The sequence below is a fragment of the Elephas maximus genome, chromosome 4, assembly GCF_024166365.1.
Source record: "Elephas maximus indicus isolate mEleMax1 chromosome 4, mEleMax1 primary haplotype, whole genome shotgun sequence".
Classification (NCBI taxonomy): Eukaryota; Metazoa; Chordata; class Mammalia; order Proboscidea; family Elephantidae; genus Elephas; species Elephas maximus.
In genome coordinates, this window is record NC_064822.1 from 58,301,178 (window position 1) to 58,321,751 (window position 20,574).

General features: G+C 40.0%; 1 protein-coding gene across 2 annotated transcripts in view; it reads right to left on the reverse strand.

Annotated features, from left to right (window-relative positions):
* Positions 1-933: 933 nt before the first annotated feature.
* Positions 934-20,574, reverse strand: part of CCDC77 (coiled-coil domain containing 77) — a 50,213-nt gene continuing 30,572 nt past the window's right edge. Inside the window, exons 4-11 of one of the 2 annotated variants that reach the window (XM_049882161.1) lie at positions 16,983-17,079; positions 14,152-14,224; positions 13,497-13,588; positions 12,393-12,541; positions 8,273-8,492; positions 4,692-4,817; positions 4,440-4,592; positions 934-3,660 (exon numbers count right to left, since the gene is read on the reverse strand). In XM_049882161.1, coding sequence (XP_049738118.1) covers positions 3,514-3,660; positions 4,440-4,592; positions 4,692-4,817; positions 8,273-8,492; positions 12,393-12,541; positions 13,497-13,588; positions 14,152-14,224; positions 16,983-17,079 — 1,057 coding nt within the window. In that variant the 3' untranslated portion in view covers positions 934-3,513. The remainder of the gene's footprint in view (positions 3,661-4,439; positions 4,593-4,691; positions 4,818-8,272; positions 8,493-12,392; positions 12,542-13,496; positions 13,589-14,151; positions 14,225-16,982; positions 17,080-20,574) is intronic. The other variant, XM_049882160.1, reaches the window with a different exon arrangement.

Below are 20,574 nucleotides of genomic sequence, written 5' to 3' on the forward strand. Positions count from 1 at the left end.
AGCAGCAGTTATGTTAATGAGGCAGGATTCAATCTATAAGATTAGTTTGTGTCTTAAATTAATCCCTTTTTGTTGCTGGATGGAAACCCCAGTTTCTGCTTGGCATGACTCATCTCAGCCAATAAACAAGAGACCAAGGTGGGAAATTAGAAATGCACCTTTATTTCGTTGTGCAAGAAAAGGAACAGTCCGGGCTGCTGCCTCTAAGGCTGTTCAGCAAGGGTGAGGGGGAAGGTTACTTTTCCAGGGTTTACAAGCAGGAAGTTCATACAAGTTACACCAGCAACATTTGTAATCATATTATGTTGGCACAGTGGGGTTTACATATAGCTTCATGCATCGAATGTTCAGAAAATGGCAGTTAAACTCTACCCAGAGATGGGGAAGTCACTATGAATGAGGTACTTAATGAACTAAAAGGTTATCCAGAATGTCAACGTGGCACCTAAACCCATTTCTGCGGATTTCCTCTAGTTTTGGGCCGCAGTTAAGGAAAGGAGAACCAGGATGTTATTATAAAGCTACAGGGTGTGCCAAGTAAGCTGCTTCAGGCAGTGGAATTTTCCACGGCTTGGGGACCTCTGTCTTAAGATATAAAAGAGAGAAGTGAGCAGAGAGACATGGGGCCCTCATACCACCAAGAAGGTACTGCCAGAAGCAGAGTGCATCCTTTGGACCTGGGGTCCCTGTGCTGAGTAGCTCCTAGACCAGAGGAAGATTGATGACAAAAAGACTTTTCTCCAGAGCTGACAGAGAGACAAAGACTTCCCCTGGAGCTGATGCCCTGAATTTGGACTTCTAGCCTGCTAGTCTATAAAGAATAAACTTTGTTGAAGCCATCGACTTGTAGTATTTCTATTATAGCAGCACTAGATCGCTAACTAGATAACTGAGTTACTTTTATACATAGGCTAAAAGAGAAATTTTAGAACATTTCATCACCCCCAAAAGATGCCCTGTGCCTGTTAGCAATCACTTTCCATTCCTCCCCACTACCCTGCCCTGGCAACCATTAATCTACTTTCTGTCTGTATGGATTTGCCTGTTGTGGACATTTTGTGTAGATGGTATCATACAATACGTGGCTTTTTGGGTCTTGCTTCTTTTGCTTACGTTTTCAAGGTTCTTCCACGTTGTAGCATGTATCAGTACTTTATTCCTTTTTATGCCTGAATAATATTTCATTGTATGAATATACCACATATGGGTTATCCATCAGCTGATGGACATTTAGGTTGTTTCTATTTTTGGCTATTATGAATGATGCTATGGTTCGTGTACAAGTTTTTACGTGAACATATGTTTTCAGTTCTCTTGGGATGGGATTGCTGGGCCATTTGATAACTCTGTTTAAATTTTTGAGGCACTGCCAAACTGTTTTCTAAAACACTTTTATCATTTTACATCTCACCAGCAATATATGAGGCTTCTAGTTTTCCATATTCTTGTGAATATTTGTTATTGTCTGTCTTTTTGATTTAGTCATTCTAATGCATGTGAAGTAGTATCTCATCGTGGTTTTGATTTGCATTTCCCTAAAAATTAATGATGCTGAGTGCCTTTTCATGTGCTTATTAGCCTTTTGTTTATCTTCTTTGGAGAAATGTCTATTCAGATTCTTTGTCCATTTTTAAGATGGGTTGTCTTTTTGGAACCCTGATGGCGCAGTGGTTAAGAGCTTGGCTGTAATCAAATATCAGCAGTTCGAACCCACCAGCCGCTCCTTGGAAACCCTATAGGGCAGTTCTGCTCTGTACTATAGGGTCGCTATGAGTTGGAATCAACAGCAATGAGTTTGGTTTACTTGTCTTTTTATTGCTGAGTTGTAAGAGTTCTTTATACATTCAGCACCCAAGTTTCTTAGATATTATGATTTGCAAATATGTCATTGGAACTGAGGTCAGGGTGTTAGAAACTTTATTAATTCATTTTTGTTGCCAATGGTGGTAGGTGTGAGCCATATATAAAATGGGCTATATGATCTCTAATGTTCCTTTTCATGCTGAAATTTAATAAGCCTCTTTGTTTTGCCAGCATCGAAAAAACAGGAGTCAAGAAAAGCCAATTCCTTAAGTATAACGGCAAAAGGAAGAACCATCCACTTACAGAAACTCCCTAAGGCCTGGGACTGATCTTTCTGGAAGTTTCCACTCTAATTTATCAATGAAAAAAACTGATATGCTATTATAGGCTTTTTAAAAAAGGTAGTATCTCCCACTGGCAGTTAGTCACCACTTTCCCTTTATCGGAAACACAAATACAAATATGAAAAAAATACAGACATGAAAACATGAGTTCTTTCCCTTGTTCTAGGTAAATCAGAATGATACTGTACCAAGACCACTTACTTTCCAAAGGCTGTCCAGGTACACACACAATTATTTTGCCCCCAAATGCACAGCAATTTGTCTAAAGCTAACATTCTGAGAGTCACATAAAGGACAAAGTATTAGTGTTATCACCTTTGCAGGATCGTTGCTACCTCTGACACCAGATGATCTCAAGGGAATTGTTTAGGAAAAGATTTACACTTGTACAGAACCGCACAGGCCATGGAACAAGTAAGTAAACTGGGATAAATGAGTTGTTAACAAAATATAATTGTGGTTTTAACAAGAAATTACAGAAAACACAGAGAATATTTCCAACCACATTTTATTGAAAAACAGTTAATTTTACATAAATTATATTTAAAAAAATCCATGTTATGTTGGTAAATGCTGAACTTTCCAGACAAGAATTAGTTAAGTTTTCATTTACTCTTGCCAAACTGGCACCTTTATACAGTGAAACCTGTGACAACCAGAACTAGACGGGGCTGCCTTGTTTTCCTGGGTCTTATGAGTTTTCTGCCTATGACAGGATACAGTCTTACCACTTTTCTATCACTCGTTTTAGTGGAAACTATTTGAGTTTTCCTCCTCTGACAGGTTTCTGCCTTACACAGGTTACAGCTTTCACAGGTTTTATTGTATTTCTAGATAAAAATTTTGCTTGAGAATAGGGTCTCTAGTGCCCTCTGGTGAAATTTCATGAGATTGGGTGTCCCAAAAAGGTAATTCAAGCCCTACCAGCACGGGACTGAATATAGTTAAATGGCAGAATTACCTCTTATTCAAATTTGACAAGTTGTGATTTGCTGCCTTTCCCTCCCACTGACACCCAGGCAGGCTCTTAGGAAAAGTATTCTCTTCTTAAGTTTTTATTGTCATCTTCGTCTTTAAAAAACAAAACTGTCAACATAAGCAAGATAAATAATACGGGAAAATAAGTAAATCAGGTTATAATTCAGAGCAAAAAAAAAAAAAAGATTAACAGGACTATTTAGAGAGCAAGAAAAGCTTTCTTAGTAGTCCCTGATTCTTCATCCTGTCTTGGAAATAATGGATGTCACTACTCTAGTCAACACTGTCCAAAAGTTCTAGGGGCAGACGATCTTTTTCTCAGGTTTCAGGAAGCACAATTCTTCACGGTGGGGCCATTTTTTTTTTTTTTTTTTCCCAAAAGCAGACATCAACAGAGCCTAAGTTCATTCTCCAAACCAAACACTTTGGACTTAAGGTTCTTCAGTTCTCCTTGTATCTTATGTGCCCGTCTGTTGCTGTCACGGACCTCACACAGAATGGCAAGGTCCTGGTCTGCTCGGGCATTAAGTGTTGTCTAGAAGTTTGAAAACAGAAGAATAAATGATTACAGCATATGTCAGAGAGAGAGAAATCAGTCTTTATGACTCTGCTGGCCCCTTTTTATGAACTCAATTCTTAGTTTGTTGAAATTCAGTGACTAACTGAAAAGAAAATACAGAATTTAAGCAGATAAGGCAGGAGCTCTTTGTTTTCCCATACAACAGTAAAAGAGCCTTGAAATGGAGATCAATAACCAACAACTCATGGGTAAAAAAAGGAACCAACGTAAAAAACATTATCGGTAAATTTGCTAAAGAAGGAAAGAAAGCATCTCCTCTTTTCTATAATTAACCTTGTGAGGAATACAGTGATCAGTTAGGATATGTGGATGACGGGTTAAATCTCTTAAGATGGCTCTTGAGGCAACCTGGATTCTAAATAAAGCTACATCTGATTGGGAAAAATTACTTTATTACTCAATTACTCACATTCCTCATTTGTAAAATAGACAATTCTTCTAATCTACTTCCTGAATTGGGAGGGATGATAATTTCTGTTAAGTTCACCTTAGATGGAAGCACAATGAAGTACAAAGTACAATTAAAAGGTCTTTTAATTATTTCTCTCTATCTTTGTTTTCCCTCTCTAATGTACAATCGTTAAACGGATTTTTAGTGAGGCTCAAAGGAAGTTGATCCGTTAGTGCCTACCACCAGGGAAACAGCACTTTATTCTACTGAGGAGTCTTTATGACTACATTTCCTCACGTCCACCCCGCTTCTCCCTTTTTACTAAGTCAGAACGAGCAATTACCTTATATAGCATTTGCTCCAAGTCTTTAAGTTTCTGCCGGAGAGCCTTAATATCTGTCTTAAAGCCTTCTACTTCCAAGATACGTCGGTTCTCCAAGGCCTCATAGCGTTTTGTCATTACCTGTAAACGCTTGCTCATCTTGTTAGTGCGATCCTAAACATGGGGAAATGGGAAGGCATCTATGAAGATAAGGGAGGCATTCCCCTGAGCCATCTACACCTCCCACTCCATAAGGGGCAGGGACTTTTGTACCTTGAAGATCTCTCTCCTCACGGATTCTTCCTCACGAATTCGGGCAAGTTCTTCTTCTAGGGAAATGCACTGTTCTTGGTACATGTTAGAAAGTTTTTTCTCTTGTACTAACTTATCCTTCAGGGTCTGCAGGCCAAAAAGAGGGAGGTGGCGGAACGCAAAACTTTACTATCAGTTCTACAATATAGGTAATTCGAATAGCACTTGGGGAAAGAAAGACAAGGTTTCCAGGAATACAAAATGAGTTCAGAAGCAAGACAGCAAGAAACTTGTCTGGGGAACACTTCTTAGCCTGTTTTCTAAAGTGTACATGGTGGAAATTCTTTAAAACAAGTATTTTTGGCTTTGTGAAGAGTCATATAATGGAACTAAGAATTTGTCCCAAGTAAGATATAACAACATATATTTTGGGGCACACTTCTGAAGTTCTTCTTTAAAAACGAAAAAACATCAACAACAACACCTATTACCCTTGTTCCGCTAAGCAGCCAGAATGATCTTTTAATAACCTGAATCACATCCTGTCGCTTGTTTGCACACATTCCTTGCCAAGACCCATAAGGCCATCCGTGATTGGCTACTGCCTACCTTTCACACCACTTCCTCCTTGCTTATTCCTCTACAACCACACTGATAAACTTGCTGTGCCTGGAACATACTACAGGGCCTTTAAACTTGCTCTTCCCTCTCCCTGGAGTGCTCTTCCTCTAGGTCTGCAAGACAAGTTTAAGGTCTGTGGGTAAGATTAATTATTTTTGTGTGTAGCCTTTCTAGCCATGGTCTTGTAGCTCCTACCCAGGTGTGATAGGGTAATTGTGGCCTACCAAGGGGATTGGCACGACTCAAAATGAGAAGAAACAGCTGCAAACATCCATTAATAATCGGAACCTGGAATGCTTGAAGTATGAATCTAGGAAAATTGGAAATCGTCAAAAATGAAATGGAATGCATAAATATCAATATCCTAGGCATTAGTGAACTGAAATGGACTGGTATTGGCCATTTTGAATCGGACAATCATACAGTCTACTATGCTGGGAATGACAATTTGAAGAGGAATAGTGTTGCATTCATCGTTAAAAAGGACGTTTCAAGATCTATCCTGAAGTACAATGCTGTAAGTGACAGGATATCCATACACCTACAAGGAAGACCAGTTAATACGACTATTATTCAAATTTACGCACCAATCACTAAGGCCAAAGATAAAGAGATAGAAGATTTTTATAGCTGCTGCAGTCTGAAATTAATCGAACATGCAATCAAGATGCATTGATAATAACTGGCGACTGGAATGAGAAAGCTGGAAACAAAGAAGAAGGATCAGTAGTTGGAAAATATGGCCTTGGTGATAGAAACAATGCAGAGATCGAATGACAGAATTTTGCAAGACCAATGACTTCTTCATTGCAAATACCTTCTTTCACCAGCACAAACGGCGACTATACACATGGACCTCGCCAGATGGAACACACACAAATCAAATTGACTACATCTGTGGAAAGTGACGATGGAAAAGCTCGATATCATCAGTCAGAACAAGGCCGGGAGCCGACTGTGGAACAGACCATCAATTGCCCATGTGCAAGTTCAAGCTGAAACTGAAGAAAATCAGAGCAAGTCCACAAGAGCCAAAATATGTCCTTGAGTATATTTCACCTGAATTTAGAGACCATCTCAAGAATAGATTTGACGCATTGAACACTTGTGACTGAAGACCAGACGAGTTGTGGAATGACATCAAGGACATCATACATGAAGAAAGCAAGAGGTCTTTGAAAAGACAGGAAAGAGTACGTCAGAGGAGACTCTGAAACCTGCTCTCAAACACGAGCAGCTAAAGCAAAAGGAAGAATTGATGAAACAAAACAACTGAACAGAAGATTTCAAAGGGCCTCTCGAGAAGACAAAGTAAAGTATTATAATGACATGTGCAAAGAGCTGGAGATGGAAAACCAAAAGGGAAGAACACCCTTGGCATTTCTCAAGCTGAAAGAACTGAAGAAAAAATTCAAGCCTCGAGTTCCAATAGTGAAGAATTCTCTGGGGAAAATATTAAACAACACAGGAAGCATCAAAAGAAGATGGAAGAAATACACAGAGTCATTATACCAAAAAGAATTAGTCGATGTTCAACCATTTCAAGAGGAGGTGGCATATGTTCAGGAACCGATGGTACTGAAGGAAGAAGTCCAAGCTGCTCTGAAGGTATTGGCGATGAATAAGGAAGACAGAAGAATTGACGCCTTTGAATTGCGGTGCTGGCGAAGAATACTGAATATACCATGGACTGCCAAAAGAACAAACAAATCTGTCTTGGAAGAAGTACAGCCAGAATGCTCCTTAGAAGCAAGGATGGCGAGGCTGCGTCTTACATACTTTGGATATGTTGTCAGGAGGGATCGGTCCCTGGAGAAGGACATCATGCTTGGCAGAGTACAGGGTCAGCGGAGAAGAGGAAGACCTTCAATGAGGTGGATTGACACAGTGGCTGCAACAATGAGCTCAAGCATAACAATGATTGTGAGGATGGCTCAGGACCGGGCAGTGTTTCGTTCTGTTGTGGATAGGGTCGCTATGAGTCAGAACTGACTTGACAGCACCTAATAACAACAAAAAGGGATTGGTCAGTTTTGCCTTAAAAGAGAGCCAATTCCAGAGCAGGGGGGAGATGCCTACCACCACCAAGGAAGAAGAGACCCAGCAGCAGGAGATGGTGTTCTGCCCCACTGAGAGAGAAAGCTGAGTGCCTTTGGGCAGAGACTGAGGGCCAGGGAGAGGCATGCCTGCAAGCACAGCTGGGGAGAGGCTATCTTGATGGAAAAACTGTATCTTGAGTGTTCTTGAGCCTGAATGGTAACAGTTACTTCCCTAATAAACCCCATAATTGTGAGTATGTTCTGTATGGACATTGCAACGAATTACCGAACCCATTAGAGTGCTGTGGGAGGGATGGTTGGTGTCAGAATTAGTAAAGATGGTGAAGAGAGGTTTGTCTGACCTCCGCCTCAAAGGTATCAGCTTTGGGCTGTTGATCTTGTTTCTCCTTCCCTCCGTTGTAGGGCTGGAGGAGGTCAGACACTGCCCCCAAGCTGTTTTAAACATGGTCTCGGTAAAAACACCATCTCCTAAGACTGCAGAGAGTATCCCTGTTCTCCTCTTCTAAAAGTTAGCTTCTAGCAACTACTTTTCTTCATATAATCCTGTTTATACCTTTGATACCACTTTTTTGTAACCTGTAATGTTCTTAGTTATTTACTAATGTAGGAACATTCTTTCTGCATCATTAAAATGTAAACTCCATGAGGCGTCTCGCTTATTTCTATCATAGCCCCAAAGCCTAGCCCATACATAGTAACAGTTCAATAAGTGCTTATTGAATGAATAAATCAGTAGTCTAATTTTCTAGTTCCCCAAACACTATGACTCTTTGAAACCTATGGCTTGAGGTGCTGCTACAAAAGCTTCTTGGAATGGATAGACCTGCTATGGCAATTCTGACATTCTTCGGAATTCTCTGAGTTCTTTCAACTCTTCCAGAAAAAACACTTTTTGTAAGGTGTAAGGTGTAAGGCAACTACCTTAATATATTCATTTTGGCTGTGATGACCCTGGTATACAACTGGCCAAACTTTTCCAGTTTTATCTTCTCTCTTCTTACACTGCAGCCTGCATTGCTTAATCTTTGACATCAAACAATCCTTTTCAAGCATCCATGACTTCTCCTTATGTTGGTTTTCAAATCGGAGTTGCAAAAAATCTTTGGTGCTCTCATAGAGTAGTTCTTGGGTGTGATGCAGACTACGAAAGAAAGTACAACTGTGAGTGGGAAGATGCTTACTCAACATTCCAACACACACAGTTATTTCAAACAAAGGGAAGAGAGACGTTCTTAAAAAATTGTTTACTGTACACATTCTGTAAAATATTACTAGCAGTTTAAAAAATACACCTAGTCTTATCACTGCCAATCTTATAGGCTTTACTGGACAAAGTGTAGCATTATCTACCCATGCACACTGGTTCACAGAGTAGTCTTTATAGATATTTTCTTAAGCACTAATTTTAGGTTGTGTAATTAAAAGGGCTATAGAAATACTTACACACAGCCTGCATGTGTATGGACTATTCCTAGGAACCAGACTGTTACAACAAAGAATGAAATCGTGGTGTTCTCTCTGCCCATTAACACAAATTCTAAAATGTCACAAATAGCTTTGCTTTTGTTCTTGCTGTGCTCCATGTATGAGCTACCCTAGATCAAATCTCATCCCGTCTTTTTTTCAAGATCAACATCTTCTGTGACATCATCCTGATGACTTCAGCCCATTTTAATTTTTCCACCCTCTGAAACTCCCTATCAGTTATAATCTATGCCACATAATTCAACCTTGCTGATATACCATAATATGTCATGTTTTAACTGTCAACATGTATGTTTTCCTAACCTGACTGAAGGCATATACCTTAGTTTTCATTTATTTTTGCCCTATTACTACCAGACTGTCAATGACAGTACCAACTACTGGACATACAGAAGACACTTAAGTAGATTCCTGCTGACTCCATCTTGAGATTTAGACAGATGATGTTTCTAGTTTCAAAAAAGAATACTCCTGGAAGTTGGCAGCTCATCCGTTTAACATCAACACCTAGAAAAACACTATCAAATGATCAAACTGCTCGCAAGATTATTACATACCATGAAGAAAGCTCTACAGTTTTCCAGTGAAAAAGTAATATCAGATCCACTTAGTTCTTTTTATGAATAAGAGTACACAGATACGGGAAAATGATAGCATAATGCCTGGCACAAAATAGGGTAAATGTCATCAGATAAATATATATATTTATTCAGGTGTATGTGTATGTGTAAGAAGGAAGAGACTGATTCAGTTACCACAAAGATATCTCCTGCTTTCAATGAGTTATTTTATTCTGTCTTACATTATGTTCTCCATTACCCTCTGGGAAAGTATGGTCTTGTTAATGTACAAATGGTTTGAAAGTGACACCCAAAGGGCAGTCGTTAATGGCCTTAGATTTTATGCTATTCAATATCCTTAGGATGACCTACCTAATGGAAGAGACACATCATGTGCTCAGATATGCAGATGGTGCTAAATTGGGATGTTATTAATATGCTAGAAGACAGAAATTAAAAGTCAAGATGCTATGCTTAAGTTCAAAATGCCAAAAATAAAAATTAAGATGGAGAAGTACTAACAAAATACAAACATATCACACTATGCTAAAATAAGCATGGCCTGCAAGGGCCAGAAAACATCTTCTATCCTGCTTTGGTCACTGATCCTAATTTGACTATCATGTCCAATTTTAATCACCGTACTTTAAAATGGAGGTGAAGACACTAGAAGAGTTTCAGAAGGCAATAAAAAAAAAAGGTAAAGGGATGAAGAATGCAATATGACAAATATTCTTTAAGGTATTTATTATAGAAAAGAGGCAGTGAAATGCAACTTGATAAAGATCATCAAATATTCAACAGATGTTTATTGTGTGCCTATTATGTGCGTGGACCCCTGGTGATGCAGTGGTTGAGAGCTACAGCTGCTAACCAAAAGGTCAGCGGTTCAAATCCACCAGCCACTCCATGCCAGTTCTACTGTGTCCTATAGGGTCACTATGAGTCAGAATCGACTTGACGGCAACGGGTTTGGTTTGGTTATCATGTGCACAGGGCAGGGCAGAGGCTATAGTAAGACCCTGGGAACAAAGACATAATTACCATATAGTGATTAAGAGTCATCAGAGAGGTATCTAATCATTATGACAATGTGAAGGAGAAAGAACTTAATTCTGCCTGGAACAGTCTCCAGAGAAGGGGTGACAGTGCTTAGCATGGCGCTGCCACATTGCAAGCATTTCAGTTATTTGTCTGGCTGAAGCACAAAGCCAATGACACAACAGGGGAGGAGCTGAGGCTGAAAGGTCAATTTGGTGCCAGATGATGATGTTCCTAACAATTCAGGCTAGGTATCAGGACTTTATCATAAGGTAAATGGGGAGCTACCAATTGTGTTTAAGCCATTAGTAATTCCTGGTGGAAGGGCTAACTCATAGCTCATAGCGGCGAGAAAGAGTGCAGAAGACAAAGGGACCAGAGGTAGGAAGAACAGATTATTGCAATAAGTTAAACAAAAGAACAGACTTAAAGCAATGCAGTAAGAACAAGAGGGCAGAGCACAGATCTGAGAGGCTTCATAGGCATACACTACATAAAGTTTGGAATTAGGGAATAAGAAAGAGTGAGAAGGTGAGAATGATTCAGAGGTTCCAAGCTTGGGAAAAGAGGTGGATGTGATGTCATTAAATTAAATAGTAAAGACAAGGCAATGGTAGGTTTGACATGGGGGAGGAGAGTGTTTATTGGAGAGATAAACAATTTGGTTTCAGTCATGTACATTTGAGGTGGTCACGCATACTCAACTGAGGATATCTTTAAGGCACAGGTCTGGCCAGTGGAACCAGGGGAAAGACTGAGGAGGGTCAGACAGGCAAAAGAACCAACAAAGACTGATGGTGCAGAAATCAAGAAAGATTAATTTAAAAGCGGGTGATCAGTGGTGTCAAATACACAGATTCTAATTACAATAAGGACTGAAATGAGATAACTGACCTTAATAATTAAGAAGTCAATGATGACCTCAGAAAGAGCACGTTTAATAAAATAACGGGGATAAAATCAGACCACAGAATGTTGAGGAATAGCAGGCAGGTGAGAAACAAAAACAGTGATGATGGAGAGTTTATATTTTCTTTTTGTTGTACGAGTATGTAAAGTCATATTTTTCCACATTCATGAAGGGCCAAATAAAACAAAAGGGTCCTACCATGTTAAGTCAGATAATGTATCAGTGGATAAAAGAACATTTCTTAACCACCAGGATCAAGCTAAAACACTAAAATGGGTTAAAAGGAGTGTGGAATACCCACCAACTCTTCAAGAAGAGAATTAACAGCACTCTTGGAGAAAACCTGGACACTTGCCTACATGGAGGCAGGGGTGTCTGAGGAAGATAATTTTTTTCAAGGTCCCTTTCAGGTCCATCATGCTATGTTGCTAAAGTACAGGACTATTGACTTTTATTATTATTATATTGTATTGTGTTTCTGGTAAAAGTTTACTCAGCAAATTAGGTTCCCATTTAACAATTTCTACAGTTTGTTCAGTGACATTGGTTACATTTTTCACAACGTCACTTCCTCATTATTTCTCTTCTGGTTGTTCTGTCTTCAGTAAACTAGTTTCCCTGCCCCCTTGCCTTCTTGTCTTTGCTTTTGAGTAAATGTTGACATTTGGTCTCACATAAATTTTTAAAGGTGCACGGTACTCATGGATGATATTGTTTGTTTTATGAGCCAATCTGTCATTTAGCTAAAAGATATCTCAATGAATAGTTTTGGGTCAAGATTTAAAGGGTATTTCAGGGCAACAGTCCTAGGGAGTCCTCCAGTCTCAACCGGTCCAGTAAGTCTGGACTTTTTAAGAATTTGTGTTCTGCTCCACATTCTGGTCCCATTCTATCAGGATCCATCTATTGCGTTCCTGATCAGAACAGTCAGCAGTGGTAACCAGGCACCATCTAGCTCTTGTGGTCTCAGGGGAAGGACCGTTAACTTTTAAGCCACTCAGAAAAATAAAAAATCTTTTAGGTATAGCTTTTCCTGAATACTCACTTTTTGGTTAGCTCTTTGATCTTCTCCTGGTTTCTCTGGTGTTGAACTTGTATTTCCTCAATGCGAATCCGTCTATCTTCCATGAGTCCTTCAACTTGTTCTCTAGAAAGCCTGGTCTGTTCTTCTAGCTGAGCTTGCAGTGCTTCCACCTAGACAGGCCAACAAGGGGTGAGGTACACACTACTGCTTCCTCTTACTCCTTACCTGCAGATGTAACCTCTAAAAGTGAGGCTTTCTCCAGAAAAATAGGAAAAAACAAACAAACCTCAGTGACAAAATGAACAGTAGAAAATCCCATCTGTACGCTTCTTTAGTATCTTATGGGGTTAGGCTACACAAGAGAGGCTCTTTGTCCACAATAAGCCCACAAAGAAAGCTAGGAAACCCAGTTTTCCCCTACCTTAGGATTCTCATCTTTTCACTGTCTTCCTTTTACAACTTTTAGGATTCTCTCCCTTTTAAGACTCCCTAGTTGCACAGAAACAGAAGGACTCTTTTCTCAGTTTTTGGTTTAAAAAAGTAGAGTAAAATGAATAGGAATATGTAATTTCCTTCCCTGAGTCTGGCTGTCATGACTCCAAATAGAGATACTGGCCAAAGGTAAAAAGTGTCATTTAAATCAATGGACTGCCCTGATAAGGACAAGACCTTTAGTGCAGCTAGCAGAAAGTTCCCAATGACATCAACTACCAGCTGGTAAGAGGATGATTCATTACTTTCCTAGACTTTAGAACTGATACATTAAATAAATGTACTGTACCACATGTCAATCCATCAGCACAGATTAGCTTTCTCCTGCAACTCCCTGTGTATCCCCTAAGCCAAACACAAAAAGAATTTTTACTTTATGATGATAGGACTCAGCATATAAGCTAAATCAACTGAAGGTTCAGAGTCACACTTCTAGAATGGTCAAACAGAGAACAATGGTTTTAAAATGTCAGCTCTGGGAAATCAGGAACAATTTCACTTTTTCTTAATCACATGATGTCTAGACATAACCTGTGCGCAAGGAGAGACTTATTATATGATAATAATGTTAGGCTGTACAAAGCTAAACTTGTTAATGGAAACTGTACTGGTTTGCCAAAATAAATTCTTCACCTGTAGAATAAGTGTCTGTATGTCTCTTTGATATTGTTTAGGGCTTTCTTCCCTCTCTCTCATTGCTGGTTTTCTCTTGCTTACTTTAGGATCTAAAATAGAAAACGAAAATTAGTCAAAAACTTTACTCAGCTTTTTTTCTGCTATACAAGTATCAGCATTACCCTCACAGAGTAGTGTGGTTCCATTTATCTAAAAGAGAAGGAAAGGAAGGAAAAGGAAAACATACACTAACTACGGTGCTTAATTTTTCAAATAGGAATCTAAGGGAACGCTGTAGGATCTCACCTGGTAACAATTACATCTCTTCCTGCAGAAAGAACTGTTAAATTTTCCTTTGCAATTTTGTCTATTTCCTCTGTAAAGTTCTGTTTAATCCGAAAGGGCAAGGAATGAAAACAACTAAATCTAAGCATGAGGTATCACCCAATATTCAGAAGATGAGATTATTTTCAAAATAAGCAGCATGAAAATGGCAATGAACAAAATTTACTTCCTTGGATGATTCAAGAAGCTCAGTAAGATCTTAGACTACTAGAGCTATCATTATGGACATTAATTATCACTTTAGAATAGGGAAAATTTTTTAAAAAATTATTTGCACCGTGCTTTTGAATTCTGAAGCAATGAGAATTTACAATAATATGGTTGTTACCTGCTTTCAAAGTTGAAGATTCATTCTGTTCACGTACGTTTACAGTCTGGATAGTCTTTTGGGGAATGGTGACCTGAAGAAGCAAAAAAATGTATAGAAGTGACCTTCTTATAAATGTAATATTTCACTTTGTAGCCTTAGTTCCACACCTCAAACACTATTCGGAAGTTAAATTGGTTAAACTTGATATACTCATATAAAGCTGTCATAAATAAATATGAGAAGCCAAATAGGGAAAGTGACAACTTGGATAAAAATAAGTCTTGGTGATATAAACTAAAAAAAAATACTAAGAATAAAATTGCAGGGCTATTTAGCAACATCTGACAAAGGCTTTTAGGAACTACCTGATAAAAATCAGAAGTATGTGTATGTATACATGTATAGAAATGCTCATTGAATCACTGTTTACAGAAGTAAAAAAATGAAAATAGTACACACATACACATAAAAATTGCTATAAGAATGGAAGAGTTGAAAGTGCATATAACAATTAATAATTTTTAAAAAATAATTTTTTATTTTGTTGTTGTTGAAAACATAAGTAGCGGAACATAGCCTTCTTTTTAAAAAAATTTTTATTGTGCAGTAGGTGAAAGTGTACAGACCAAATGAGTTTCCCATTTGATAATCTGTACAAGTGTTTTAATGGCCTTGATTGCATTCCCCACAATGTGTTAGCACTTTTCTCATTTCTGCCCCGGCCTCCTCATTTCCTGATTTTCTATCCCTTCCTGCCTTCTCATTTGTGCTTTTGGCCAAATGTTGCCCTTTTGATCTTGTATAATTGATTGTTCTAAGGAGCACGTTCCTCTCAGGTGTTATTGTTTATTTTACGGACCTGCCTATGTTTTGGAGCCCTGGTGATGCACTCGTTAAGAGCTCAGCTGCTAACCAGAAGGTGGGCAGTTCGAATCCACCAGCTGCTTCTTGGAAACCTCATAAGGCAGTTTTACTCTGTCCTATGGGGTCACTGTGAGTTGGAATCAACCCGATGGCAACAGGCTTGTCTTATCTATGGTTTGGCCAAAAGATGGTCTCTGAGAATGGCTTTGTTTCTGGTTCAGAAGGTGTCTTAGGGCCATAGTCTCAAGGGTTCCTCCAGTCTCTGTCAGTGTCTTAGGCTGGGTTCTCTAGAGAAGCAAAACCAGTAAAGCATATAAATCTACACAGAGATTTATATCAAAGAAACGGCTCACACAATAGTAGAGGCTGGAACGTCCCAAATCTGTGGATTAGGACAGATGCTCCTACCAACTCACGTAGCCGCAGGGGTGGACAAACCCAAGATTGGCCGGTGGGAAAGCAGGGCTCTTGCTCACAGACTGTGAATATCAACGAATCCCACGACTGGCAGGCAAAACCACAAGGCTTCTCCTGATTCACGTAGCTGCAGGGACCAGCAAGCCCAAGATTCGGCAGGTAAGCTGACAGCTCAAGTCCCAAGAACCAGAGGTCAGACGAACAGGAGGAAGCCACAGGATCCAGAGCGAGCAAAAAGTCAGAACGTCTGCTTATAGTCAGATGCAGGCCACAACCCCAAGGAAACTCCCTTTAAACTGACGGGCTACTCACAATAAATTCCATTGTGGGAGTGATCACATATGAACACTGAGAATCATGGCCCAGCCAAGCTGTCACACAGTCTTAACCATCACAATCAGACCAGTAAGTTTGGTCTTTTTTGTGAATTTGATATTTTGTTCTACAATTTTTCTCCTACTCTGTCCGAAACTCTCTGTTGTGATCCCACTTGTAATAACGATTTATTCTGGGGTGTAGCATTATGGGAGACTGCCATTTTTATGCGACACATTGCTGTACTCTGTGTTTGTTTTTAATAAAGACCATGTATTACTTTTGTAATCAGTATAAACGAAGATTAAAAAAGAAACCCAAGTACTGACACATGCTGCCACTCTACGTCTGCTCCTGCTTGTCTCTCTCATCCCAGCCACAACATCTACACCTCTGTGCTTCAGGTTTCTAAATGATGAAATGCGGTAAACAATGCTACTTCCTAAGGTTTTTTCAAAGAAAAGAATAAAGTTAAAATGCTGTCTGTAGTTACAGGGAAACCCTGGTGGCATAATGGTTAAGAGCTATGGCTGCTAACTAAAAGGCTGGCAGTTCAAACCTACCAGGCGCTCCTTGGAAATCCTATGGGGCAGTTCTACTCTGTCCTTTAGGGTCACTGTGAGTTGGAATGGACTTGACAGCAATGGTTTTTTTTTTTTCTGTAATTACAGAAAGTTCTTTGAAAACTTTGGTAAACTTGAGACTATGTATTATGGTTGAATCTCTATCTGTCTTCTTTAGCAAGTACCAAGTTGTTTTGATTATAGACCCCAGCCTGTATTTTGTAAAAGCCATACTCACCATGTGTCTTAGTCATCTAGTGCTGCCATAACAGAAATAGCACAAGTGGATGGCTTTAACAAAGAGAAATTTATTTTCTCACAGTCTAGTAGGTTACAAATCCAAATTCAGGGTGTCAGCTCCAGGGGAAGGCTTTCTCTCTCTGTCGGCTCTGGAGGAAGGTCCCTATCCTCAATCTTCCCAGGTGCAGGGACCCCATGTCCAAAAGACCCACTCTGCTCCTGGTGCTGGCCACACCCCAGGGAAACTCCCTTTACCTGGATCAGGGAAGTAACTTGAGTAAGGGTGGTGCTACAATTCCACCTAATCCTCTCAACATAAAATTACAATCACAAAATGGAGGACAACCACACACAGCCTAACCAAGCTGATACACACATTTTGGGGTGGGGGGCGGGCAGACGCGGGCATAATTCAATCCATGACACCATGCTACATCAAAGATTACTTACTTTGTGGGGAGGCTCCTTATAAAAATAGGTCACTTCTCCAGTGTCTGTTCCCACAAGAGCCAAGAGACTTTGAATCTTTTTCTTGTCTTCCACCTCCCTGCAATTCTCAGAGAAAATAAATACAAATTACTATGTGTCCAGAATGAGCAACCTTTTCTGCTGAAAGGGTCTCCCTACTTTTTTTTTTAATTTTTATTGTGCTTTAAGGGAAAGTTTACAAATCAAGTCAGTCTCTCATACAAAAATTTATATACACCTTGCTATATATTTCTAGTTGCTCTCTCCATAATGAGACAGCATACTCCGTCCCTCCACTCTCTTTTCATGTCCATTCAGCCGGCTTCTGACTCCCTCTGCCCTCTGATCTCCCCTCCAGACAGGAGCTGCCCACATAGTCTCATGAGTCTACTTGATCCAAGAAGCTCCCTCTTCATCAGTATCATTATCTATTCCATAATCCAGTCCAAACCCTGCCTGAAGAGTTGGCTTTGGGAATGGTTCCTGTCTAGGGAGACTTATTTTTAAAACAACCATAATCTCAAACTAAAATTGAACAGAATTTATCTAGACCTTAGGTCTAATTTTTAAAACATCAAGTATTTGTATTCATGAGTACAGAGAGAAGTGCCAGGAAATAATTTGTCAGTCCTAGAAGGAAAATGTAGTGAATACTGGGGTACACTGCCCAGATCCCCCTCTTCAGGACTGATGGGCTCATTCCCCCACCTGCCCAGAATGCTGCCTGCTGATGGCTCAGAGCTGAGCCTCTCTCCAGACCTGCCCTTAGCCTAAGGAACTGCCTCACCCAAGTTTATGCCTCCCATTCCCCAGAGACAGCCTGCATCCAATGCCTTGTCAATGAGGGGGTACAAAAGCCCAATCCCCTTGCTTCAATTCGGGCTATCTCTGAGGTCTGAAACAGCACCATCTTCAAGAAGACCAACAGCCACTTGGTGGCAAGTTGATGATAGTAGACCCTGAAAGAAGCAGCGAATTAGCTTGACTAGGACTGACACCTGGTGGTGAAGCGGTTAAGAGCTCAGCTGCTAACCAAAAAGGTCAGCAGTTTGAATCCACCAGTGGCTCCCTGGAAGCTCTATGGGGCAGTTCTACTCTGTCCTATAGGGTTGATATGAGTAGGAGTTGACTGGATGGCAACAGGCAGGCAGGACTGACACATACTCCAGACATGGGTTTGCTTTTTCTGTCCTTAGCCGGTCCCACTACTCAAAGATTTAGTGTGTTTGATCCACTGACACGGAATCCTGCAGAACACCCCATCAGATCAAAAGACCCACTGTACAGCAAAGGAGGTGCAGCAGTGGACCCATGGCCATGTGATCCACTTGTTCTACCACTTACTACACCACCCAAAGATGTCAGCCTGAGAGCAATGGAACAAGTCTCTTAAAAGTATAGATGAAGTGCCAGCTTGGCGGTGATACCCATAGATGATGGGACTCCATCCTCCAGAATGTAGTAGATACCCTAAATCAACAACTGTTATATGGTACTGTGTCCCCAAAAGATAATATACATACGTCCACAAACCAAAGGCTAGAAAGAGGAATAACTCCGGTTACCATCACTTCTGAAATTTGTGTTTCTCTCCCCATAACTTTAGGCTCTGTGGGTCTAGAGGTCCTGGTTCCTGAGGAGAAATGTATCCACCAGGAAATACAGGAAGAGTCCACTACAGCTTCAAGCTCCAGCTGCCACTCCATCACTTCAGGCTCCATTTTCTAAGAGACCAGCAGATAGAAGAAGCACCCCAGTCCAGGCAGGGGTAATTGACTGCAAATCTCAGGAGGTAACTGACATAATGGTAACAGGTTTTCTTTTAGGCCTGCTGTTACTTAAGATTTGGCACCCAGTACAGGAGCCATGCCTGAAAAGGGCATGGTGACAGGGACTCAGACCCCTCAGGGAAGAGGGTTTGGGTCACCCTACCAGGTGAATCACCTGGATAAGCAGAGGTGCTGGCTGAAGGAAATACAGAAGGGTAGTAGAGCAAGTACATGTTTAGTGCCATTTGTGGCCCTGATATCAGCTGCAGTGAACAAGCAGTAATTCATCTTCTAACCTTTTTTTCTTTTCAAATTTATTTTGTTGTTGTTGAGAATATACACAGCAAAACATACACCAATTCAACCATTTCTACATGTACCATTCAGTGACAATGATTACATTCTTTGAGTTGTGCAATGATTCTCAGTCTCCTTTTCTGATTTGTTCCTCCCCCATTAACATAAACTCACTGCCCTCTAAGGGTCCTGTCTAACCTTTTGAGATGTTGTTGTCAATTTGATCCCACAATGACAGTTCTTAAAAGGGTATAATGCTCAAGGCAGACTTTTTTTTTAATGAGTTCAATGTTTTATTGGTTTTAATATTTTTAAAATAATTTTTATTGAGCTTTAAGTGAACGTTTACAAATCAAGTCAGTCTGTCACACATAAGCTTATATACACCTTACTCCATACTCCCACTTACTCCCCCCCAATGAGTCAGCCCTTCCAGTCTCTCCTTTCGTGACAATTTTGCCAGCCTCTAACCCTCTCTACCCTCCCATCTCCCCTCCAGACAAGAGATGCCAACACAGTCTCAAGTGTCCACCTGATACAAGTAGCTCACTCTTCATCAGCATCTCTCTCCAACCCATTGTCCAGTCCCTTCCATGTAGACAGACATTTTTATTAGTTTAGTTAAACTATTGTTTGGTTTTAAGAAGCCTTCAGGGAGTATTTTTGGCTTAAGTTTTTAAAGGTTATCTCAGGGCAATAGTTTCAGGGGTTCATCTATCCTCCATGGTTCCAGAAAGTCTGAAGTCCATGAGGTTTGAAATTCTGATCTGAATTTTTCCCCTTTTGATCAGGATTCTTCTGTGGAATCTTTGATCAAAACATTCAGTAATGGAAGCCAGGCACCATCCAGTTCTTCCGTTCTCATGGCAAAGGAGGCAGTTGTTCGTGGAAGCAGTTAGCCACGCATTTCATATTCTCCTATTTCTAACTCTGTTTTTTCCTCCGTTGCTCCAGGCGAATAGAGACCAACTGTCATGCCTTGCTGGCTGTTTGCAAGCTTTTAAGATCCCAGCCACAATACAAGAACTAGGAAGTAGAACAGAAGCACTGAACACATTTTCAGGTTAATTAACTGGTTTGTCCCATGACACCAAGACCATAAACTTCCAAACCAAAATTTTGGTTGTACAGATGAAGTCTCAGCAGCTACTCTTTTATTTTTTTTGGTCATTGTTGTTTATCTATAACATGATTTTTTCCAATTTAACTTTTTACAGGTGTAAAACTTATTGACATCAATTACAATAATTGGTTGTGCAACCCTACCCATAATTAATGAGATTTTTCTATCACAGGTAAACCCCCTTTTCCTCTCTCTCCCATTCCTGGTAACCATTAATAAACTTTGTTCTCAATACATTTGCCTTTTCTTATCTTTTTATATAAGTAAGATCATATAATATTTGTCCTTTTGTGATTGACTTATTTCACTCTGCATAGTCTTCGAGTTCCATCACCAGTGTAGCATGTATCAGTACTTCGTTTCTTCTACGAGCTGAATAGTACTA